Below are 9,617 nucleotides of genomic sequence, written 5' to 3' on the forward strand. Positions count from 1 at the left end.
TTAAACAAATGTTCAAGTTGCCATGTTAGCAGAAGACAATACAAATAGAAAGGCACACATCTTCCATTGCACAGACATATAATGTGGCAACTCACACCCTGTCCTCATATAAAAATGAGTTGCCATATGTTCACAGGCAAATGTACTAGGTTGAAATTGCCATGTTGAAATGCAAGATAGTTCAAAAAGTGCTGAAAACATCTACTAAAAAACCCTGTAATGTGGCAATTCACACCATGGCCTCATATTAAAAAGAGTTGCCATGTAATACAGCCAAATATGTTCAGATATCACAAGTCAGCATGGCAAAACGCAAAATGAGCCTATAGTACAGTGAATTTTCCCATTATCCTGCGTACAGCATGGCAACAACCATAGTCTATTCACAAAATTAGTTGCCACATGGAAAGCATATTTGTGGCAACTGACACGGTTGATCAGGAAATTAGTTGCCATCCAGTGCAGACAGTTGCTGAAACTGCCATGGCTGCCTTTATACTACACTTTGAAATACAACTACCTAGATCTAGGGTTCATTGGCAATTATCATGCCCTGAAATTCAACAACGAAAATCTTCCTGCGCTGATGGCAATAGCATTTCGAGGCAATACATAACTAACAACTAGAAAAACGCGGACTCAATCGCAAGGCAAAACCCGGATGTGGCTGCGGTCAGGCCGAGCCACACCGGCATGAACGCCACCGCGGCGGTGACGAAACTGTGCAATGCCACCCTAAACGACAAGCATGGGACTCCGCCACCGACAGGAAGGCCGGAGCACCGCGAATTCGGGGAATCTCGATGAATCTCGAGCGGAAAATTGAACACAGATGGGAGGGGGGATGCAGGTAAGGAATGTGAGCGTGGGGAGGAGCATTACCTTCAATCTGCGGGCATTCCGGCGAAGACGCTCCGGTCCGGCGAGCCCCACCGACGGCCGCGAATGCCGTGGACTCTTCCGCCTCCGCCGCTGCCTTCTCCTCTCGGCTTCTCCTCCAATCGACTGAACTGCTATGGATGATGGGTTGGGTGAGTAATGAAGTGGAGCGAGTAAATGGAACCGCGAGGGGAGGGGAGGGCGAAGTGCGAGACATGGTTGACGACAACCGCAGTCGGACGTGTGCGTGCGGGCGCCACGGCAGTTCCACTGCACGCCCCTGACTGGCAACCGTTGACCACGAAGAGGAAACCGACGTGCGGGCGAACTCTCTCACACACCACACATGCGAGTTTTCCTATGTGACACAGAAAATCACCCAATTCGTGTCAAGATTCGTGCAGAAAGTGACTGGACGGCGATGGAGGCGTGTGGGTGAGTTGGTTAACGCCCACACGTGTGGGCGTTAGTGTTTCCCTTAATTTATCTCACATCTAAATCCTCCATCGTTAGATTGTTTTGGTTGATGTTGCAGTTGTCCCATGTCGCGTCTGATTGTTTTGATCACGACGACCGCGTCTGATTGTCCCGTGCTGGATCGCTGCATTCTCGTCGGTCTGCACGTTTTATTCTTCCTGGATCTGTGTTTTTCAGCCTGTTGTCTCGTCTCGCGTCGGGCCTGCTTTCTTTCGGCCTGTTTTTACATGGGCTGCAGCACAGGGTAGATGAATGGTTGTCCACGCGAACTAAAAAGATCGCACGGGATGCTGGGGCCGGAGATCCTATACGGCGCATACCGCGCCCGCGAGCGTCGTGGCGCGTACTTCCCCCACGCCCGCTGTAGTTTCTATGGGCCGGCCCATTTCGGGGTTTAACCCCAACCGGTTTTGGGAAGGTTCTAGAACCTTCCCTGAACCGGGTTTTTATGTTTTTATTTCGTTTTTTTATTTTTCCTTTTTATTTTTCTGTTTTATTTTCATTTTTTATTTACTTTTATATTTTCATTTTTATTCTTGTTTTTCAATTTCCGAAAATCTATTAATACACGATTTGTTTCTAAAATAGTATTTTTTTTAATGATGAAAATTTCCAAAATCGTGCCTTTATTTTTACTAAATCGTTACTCTTAAATCATGAACATTTTTTTTGAAACAGTGAACATTTTTTTAAAAATTCACGAACATTTTTTTGAAATCTTGAACAATTTTTTTAGAAACTTGTGAACATTCTCCTAAGTCATGAACATGTTTTTAAAATCATGAACATTTTTATTGAAATAATGAACATTTCAAAATTAAAGACTACCTTTTCAAAATCATGAACATTTTTTCAAATTCGTGGACATTTTTAGAATGAGCGAACATTTTTTGAATCGTGAACATTTTTTTCCAAATTCGTGAACATTTTTTTTGAGTCATGAACATTTTTTCCAAATTCGTGAAATTTTTTCGAATTAGCGAACATTTGTTTGAATTTTTTAAATTATTAACATTTTTTAAGTTTGTGATTTATTTTTACAAATTCGTGAACAGTTTTTGAATTCTAGGGCATTTTTATGTAATCATGATTTACTTATTTTGTGAAAAAAATTCAATTTCATGAACATTTTTTTGAAATCGTGAACATTGTTTTAAATTCATGACCATTTTTAAAATTTTGAATTTGTTTTGCCCAATTCATGAACATTTTTTGAATTACCGAGCATCTTTTTGGAAATCATTATTGTTTTTGAAATCATGATTGTTTTATTCAAAATTAACTTTCCTGAAATTTAGGACCTTCTGGTATCCTGAATTATTGAAAAAAAAATAAAGGAAAAAAAAGGAATATACTGAAATTTCAAATTCAAATAATTTGAAATTCATGAACATTATTGTTTTTTAGAAAATTTGTTCAAATAATTTGAACGTTTGTGTTTTCCATTTTCACCTTTTTTCAGAAGAAATATACTGAAATTTCAAATTCTGTTCACATTGTTTCAAAAACTGCTCCGTGTTTTCGAAAATTTATTGAAATAATTCCAAATACTATACAGTTTGGTAAACAATTAGGTTGCATTAAATATCCTGCTCCTGTATAGTCTTAAAGGTATTGCGCTATAATTAGTAACTAATATTCATGCAATTTAGTGGCTAGCGTGACCCGCCAGTGAACTGCACGTCATGTGTTCGAATACTCCGAACAGTGTTTCCCTTTTTTGTTTTTTTCCCCGGAATAAACACAGTTAGCCTGGTCCCTTCGAGTGGGCCAGCCCAATCTCTGTGTGCCTGTGCGTCGGCGCGCTGTTGGACGCAGCAAGCGTCCAATATGAGCTCCCCACTATAGGCGTATCGTACCCAAAACCTTGCAACAAGGTACTACTTCCCCCGTTCCAAATTACTTGTCGTGATTTTAGTTCAAATTTGAACAAAAACCATGACGAGTAATTTGGAACGGAGGGAGTACGTCCTTAGCCTCTGTACTATATGCAACTTGATGTCCAAGATGGCATCCGAGTTGATATGAACTACCAGCCGCGATAGTTTCAAATTATTTTCAAATGTCAAACGTGATTTATTGAAAAAATTAAAATTTTCATGCAACACCGACATTTTCTGAAGAAATAGAAACAAAATTTAATAAATAAATATCATTTAAATATACGAATATTTTTTAGAAACATGAACATTTTATAGAAAGCTGGAAAAGAATTGAAAACTTGAACATTTTTTGAGAATAACAAACATTTTTTTTCCAAATTGTGAACATTTTTTGTATTTGTGAACAAAAATTTAAAACGTGATTTTTTTAATTTGTGAACAAAATTGAAAAGCTGAAACATTAATTCTCAAATTGTGAACAAATTTTGGAAATAAGAACATATTTTGAAATTCCTCTAAATTTGTGAAAAAAGAAAAACAATTGAATGACATTGTGAACATATTTTGAAAAAGAGATTTTTTTTAAAGTCCTGAACATTTTTTAGACACATGAACATAAAAAAATCGAAACAAGAACATTTTTATGAAATTACCGAGCATTTTCTAAAACACGAACATTTTTCGAAATTTTGAAAAAAAATTCAAACAAGAACATTTTTTAAATTCCTGAAAGGTTTTTGAAGTACGAACATTTTTAGAAATTGTGAACAAAATTTGAAAACAGAATCATTTGTTGAAATTCATGAACATTTTTTTGAAATTGGGAGCAAATTTTGAAATGAGAACTTTCCATATAATTCCGAATAAACATTTGAAATTCTCAAGAAAAATAAAAAAATGAAACAAGAAAAAAAAGAGAGGAAAACAGAAAAAGAAAAAAGAAAATAAAAACAAAAAATAAAAAAACAGTAAAAGAAAAAAACAAAAGGGGTAAAAGGGGAAATAGAAAAACTGTTTCAGGAACCTTCTAGAAGGTTTCCAAAACCAGAAAAACCGGCTAGGAACCACCTAGAAGATTCCCAAGACGTTTGAACGAGCCAACCCATCCTAACGCTCGTCGTTCTGCCTGTGTGCGTCCGGTCGACTACTTGCCGCAAAGAGTGGAAAATAGGAATTTCCCGGGATGCTGATGCAGGGAGTGATTTTGTCCGTGCTTTTTTCTTGAACGGGCCAGCCTTGGCTCGGGTTTCATTGATTAAGCAAGGAGCAGATGACAAAGTGACAAAGGCGATGATCCTAGGATAAAGGTGAAGGAAATATGCCCTAGAGGCAATAATAAAGTTATTATTTATTTCCTTATATCATGATAAATGTTTATTATTCATGCTAGAATTGTATTAACCGGAAACATAATACATGTGTGAATACATAGACAAACAAAGTGTCACTAGTATGCCTTTACTTGACTAGCTCGTTAATCAAAGATGGTTATGTTTCCTAACCATGAACAAAGAATTGTTATTTGATTAACGGGATCACATCATTAAGTGAATGATCTGATTGACATGACCCATTCCATTAGCTTAGCACCCGATCGTTTAGTATGTTGCTATTGCTTTCTTCATGACTTATACATGTTCCTATGACTATGAGATTATGCAACTCCCATTTGCCGGAGGAACACTTTGTGTGCTACCAAACGTCACAACGTAACTGGGTGATTATAAAGGAGCTCTACAGGTGTCTCCAAAGGTACATGTTGGGTTGGCGTATTTCGAGATTAGGATTTGTCACTCCGATTGTCGGAGAGGTATCTCTGGGCCCTCTCAGTAATGCACATCACTTAAGCCTTGCAAGCATTGCAACTAATGAGTTAGTTGCGGGATGATGTATTACAGAACGAGTAAAGAGACTTGCCGGTAACGAGATTGAACTAGGTATTGGATACCGACGATCGAATCTCGGGAAAGTAACATACCAATGACAAAGGGAACAACGTATGTTGTTATGCGGTCTGACCGATAAAGATCTTCGTAGAATATGTAGGAGCCAATATGGGCATCCAGGTCCCGCTATTAGTTATTGACCGGAGACGTGTCTCGGTCATGTCTACATTGTTCTCGAACCCGTAGGGTCCGCACACTTAAGGTTTTGATGACAGTTATATTATGAGTTTATGAGTTTTGATGTACCGAAGGAGTTTGGAGTCCTGGATGAGATCGGGGACATGACGAGGAGTCTCGAAATGGTCGAGACGTAAAGATTGATATATTGGACGACTATATTCGGACATCGGAAATGTTCCGAGTGATTCGGGTATTTTTCGGAGTACCGGGTAGTTACGGGAGAAGCAATGGGCCTTGATGGGCTTTAGTGGGAAGAGGAGAAAGGGCCAAGGGGCTGCTGCGCCCCCCTCCCCTCTAGTCCGAATTGGACTAGGGAAAAGGGGGCCGGCCACCTCTCCTTCTCCTCCACTTCCTTCTCCCTTCCTCCCCTCTTGGTGGACTCCTACTAGGACTTGGAGTCCTAGTAGGACTCCACATCCTGGCCGCACCTAGCCTTGGCCGGCCTCCTCCTCCTCCATCCTTTATATACCGAGGCAAGGGGCACCCCATGAACACAAGTTGATCCACGTGATCTTTTCCTTAGCCGTGTGCGGCGCCCCTAGCCACCATAGTCCTCGATAATATTGTAGCGGAGTTTAGGCGAAGCCCTGCTGCAGTAGTACATCAAGATCGTCACCACGCCGTCGTGCTGACGGAACTCTTCCCCAACACTTTGCTGGATCGGAGTCCGGGGATCGTCATCGAGCTGAACGTGTGCTAAAACTCGGAGGTGCCGTAGTTTCGGTGCTTGATCGGTCGGGCCGTGAAGACGTACGACTACATCAACCAAACGCTTCCGTTGTCGATCTACTAGGTATGTAGATCATACTCTCCCCTCTCGTTGCTATCCATCACATGATCTTGCGTGTGCGTAGGAAATTTTTTGAAATTACTACGTTCCCCAACAAAAGGAGGTAAAAAAAGAAACAAAATGACTGGGTGCCAGTGGCACCAAGAACTAAACTACAATCTCATGGTGGATCCCCGAAGGGGCTCTAAATGGATTTGAAACCGCCCTGTTGCCAAAGACAGAGCTCTCTCCTGATGTCGTAGATCACATCTTGCACTGTAGCCTCTTTTTTCCTGAAAACGCAGCTGTTGCGTTCCTGCCAGACTTTCCATAGCACCAGCATGATCAGGGACTTGATTCCTTTTGCATGCGCTGGCCGCATCGCTGAGACCATGGCTTTGACCTTTTCCAGAGAGCTGTTTTCGTTGGACACACACGCATTGCTGAGCCCCTCGCGGTGCTGCTAAGAGGACATATTAGCCCAGATTGTCTTCGTAAAAGGGCAGCTCCAGAACAGGTGATCCGAAGTCTCGAGGTTCCTGAGGCAAAGCTGGCATAAGTAGCAGTTTGGCCAGCCCCTGCGTTGGAGACGGTCGTTGCACCATAGCCGGTTCTGGTGGAGGAGCCACGCAAACATCTTATGCTTCACCGGAGCCCAGGCGTCCCAGATCATGGCCTAGAACATGCCCGACGTCGAGCCCAAGAACTGGAGGGCGTAGGCCGAGCGGGAGCTGTACTGGCCTGACTCGTCCGAGTTCTAGAGGATTTGGTCTTGTTCTTCTGTCTGAAGGCTGAGCTGCCGGCGCTGAATGAGTGGATGCAGATCAAGAACCTCGCTGACTAGGTCGCTGTTGTTGTCGTGTGCGAGGTACAAAACCCAGCGGTCGCTGTTGATAGCTTGGGCCACAGTTCTGCCCTTGCGCCTCGAGTGCTTGAAGAGAGACGGGAAGCAGAACTTCAACGACACCGACCCGAGCCATGAGCAATGCCAGAAGCTCGTCGTTCTGCCGTTGCCAACGGCGACAGTCGTCGCCGCGTTGAAAAGAGCGTGATCCGAGTCATCGCACGGTGGTTCCGTTCCCACCCAAGGGTGAGTGAGGTTTTTCCAACTGTGCCAGAGCCATCTCAGCCGGAGCACGCGACTGAACATGGGTAGGTTCAGCACACCGAGCCCGCCATGCTCAACCGGGGAGTAGACCCGTTCCCAGTTGACCTTGCAGCTGCCACCGGAGAGCTCTTGATCCTTCCCCCAAAGAAAACGCCGCCTGCATTTGTCAATTTCCTTCAGCAGCTTCTTGGGGACTGGCAGCGCTGTGAGGGCGAAGGTGGGCAGGGCCGAGAGGACGCAATGAACAAGGACGCGCCTGCCCGCCATGGACAGCATTCGTCCCTTCCACCCCGCGAGCTGGGCCCTGATTCGATTGAGGATGAACTGCAGGTGAACTAGACATAGCCGGCCCGTGGTGATTGGCAGACCTAGATATCTAATTGGGAAGTGGGCGATCGGGCTGCGAAACGCCTGAAGAACTAGCTCTAAGTCGATGTTGTTGCAGTGGATCGGTGTGGCTGTGGATTTAGCTAGGTTGATCCGAAGGCCCGAGGCGTCGCCGAAGCTCCGTAGGATGTGCATCGGGTGGTCTATCTCCTCCTGTCAGGGTTTGCGAAGATAATAGCGTCGTCAGCGTACAAGCTCACTCTGAGCTTGACCTCACGGCCAGGCACCGGCATGATCTCAAGAGCCTCCTCGGCTGCTTGGAGAAGATGGTGGCTGGGGTCAATCACAATTATGAAGAGGAGAGGAGATAGGGGGTCTCCTTGCCTCAAGCCCCAGCGATGTAGGATTTGCGCTTCTGGTGACCCATTGAGGAGGATGGCCGAGGATGAGGTAGCGAGGAGGAGCGTGATCCAATCCCGCCAGCGTGCACTAAACCCTAGTCTTGCGAGCAGCTCCAGGAGATACTCCTAGGAAACATTATCGAATGCTCTCGAGATGTCTAGCTTTAGGAGAACTGCCGGTGTTTTCCTGTGGTATAGGCTCTTGACACAATTTTGGACGTAGACAAAGCTGTCATGCAAGCATCTAGTCTTCATGAAAGCCGTCTGGGCGGGCGAGGTGATGGATTGCATCACCGAAGCAAGCCGGAGTGAGAGAACCTTGGAGAACAGCTTCGCAATTGAATGGATCAGGCTGATCGGTCTGTAATCAGCAATGCAGTCCGCTCCGTCTTTCTTGGGGATGAGCGCGATGTCAGGGCCCCAAAGTTTGCCCGACCAGGTGGTAGAACTGTTGGAACGCCTACATGATATCTGCTTTTATAATGCTCCAGCAACTCCGGAAGAACACGCGCAGAATCCATCCGTCCCTGGCGATTTCTCTGTGGGTGAATCCTTAATCGCCGCCCAAACCTCCTCCTCAGAAAATGGGTTGGCCAGGCCATTTCCATGCACTGAAGTCTTGTGCAACTCATCCCAGTTGATCGATGTGGCTCGGTGTTGGGTGGATCCTAGGATGCAGTTGAAGTGATCGTGGATTACCTTTTCCTTCTCTGTGTGAGCTGTCACAACGTTGTCTCCAACTTTCAGAGCGTTGATGAAGTTCTTGCATCTTCTTGAGCTGATCTTGGCCATGAAAAACTTGGTGGGGGCATCTCCCGCACGCAGCCATGTGAGACGGGAGGCTTGCCTTTTCCTGCAGCGCTCGATCGCCGCAAGGCCCAGCAACTTGATTTTTAGACCTTTCCTGAGCTCAGCCTCGGCCATCGTGAGCCGCCGTCGCTCCTGGGAAACATCGAGGCGCACAATGACTTCACAAGCAATGTGGAATTGGATCTTCGTGTCTCCGATCAGACTCTTGCTCCAAATTCGAAGATCCTTGGCCACTCGGCTCATTTTGATGCGTAGCTGGGAGAAAGCGCAGGTGGTGGCCATCGGGCGTGACCAGGCAGCCGTGACTGTGTCGAGGAAGAGCGGGAACCGCGGCTAGAAGGATTCGAACTTGAATCCTCCCCGTCGACGAGGCGCAGACATATCCGCAAGCAATAGCAGGCAGTGATCGGAGCACGCAGTGAACGCCACCATCAGGAGCGCGTGCGAGAACAGGGCTTCCCAGGGCGAGGAGCAGAAGAACTTATCAATGCTAACTAGGGTAGGATTTTCCCTCTCGCTGCTCCACGTGAACCTACGATTGTTACACTTGATATGGCGAAGTCCTGCTCCGTCGATCGCCATTCTAAAATGGCCCATGAGCCTCCTATTTAGATTGTGGTTGTTTTTGTCTCTGCCTCGTAGATTAGGTCGAAATCGCCATTGATGAGCCAGGGCTAGGTGGCAGGTGGTGCAGTTCTGGCGAGCTCGGCGAGGAAATCATATTTGCTCGTATCATCGGCCGGTCCGTAGACCGTGGTGAGCCAGAATGAAGTGGGGTTGCAGACGAGTGTGATCTTTGTCGTGAGTGCAAATTGCCCAATGGCTTGGGTGTCTACG

At 45.2% G+C, this 9,617-nt stretch overlaps 1 protein-coding gene across 1 annotated transcript; it reads right to left on the bottom strand.

Moving 5' to 3' along the window:
* Positions 1-6,891: 6,891 nt before the first annotated feature.
* On the bottom strand, positions 6,892-9,062 carry LOC147990897 (uncharacterized). The gene is made up of 3 exons (XM_087538444.1): positions 8,670-9,062; positions 8,289-8,441; positions 6,892-7,782 (listed from the first exon to the last, which is right to left on the bottom strand). Exons 1-3 carry the CDS (start codon positions 9,060-9,062, stop codon positions 6,892-6,894), a joined length of 1,437 nt encoding a protein of 478 aa, XP_087394570.1.
* Positions 9,063-9,617: the final 555 nt, after the last annotated feature.

The sequence above is a fragment of the Triticum urartu genome, chromosome 1A (assembly GCF_056163025.1).
Source record: "Triticum urartu cultivar PI428250 chromosome 1A, HENAU_Tu73, whole genome shotgun sequence".
In the NCBI taxonomy this organism is placed as follows: domain Eukaryota; kingdom Viridiplantae; phylum Streptophyta; class Magnoliopsida; order Poales; family Poaceae; genus Triticum; species Triticum urartu.

Excerpts from the sequence above, each read along its gene's own strand:
- LOC147990897 (XM_087538444.1), bottom strand. The coding sequence starts at position 9,062 with ATGGCCACCACCTGCGCTTTCTCCCAGCTACGCATCAAAATGAGCCGA. Across the intron at positions 8,442-8,669 it reads CTCACACAGAGAAGGAAAAG|ATATCATGTAGGCGTTCCAA; the intron begins GTAATCCACGAT and ends TTATAAAAGCAG. Across the intron at positions 7,783-8,288 it reads TTGCGAAGCTGTTCTCCAAG|GAGGAGATAGACCACCCGAT; the intron begins GTTCTCTCACTC and ends AAACCCTGACAG.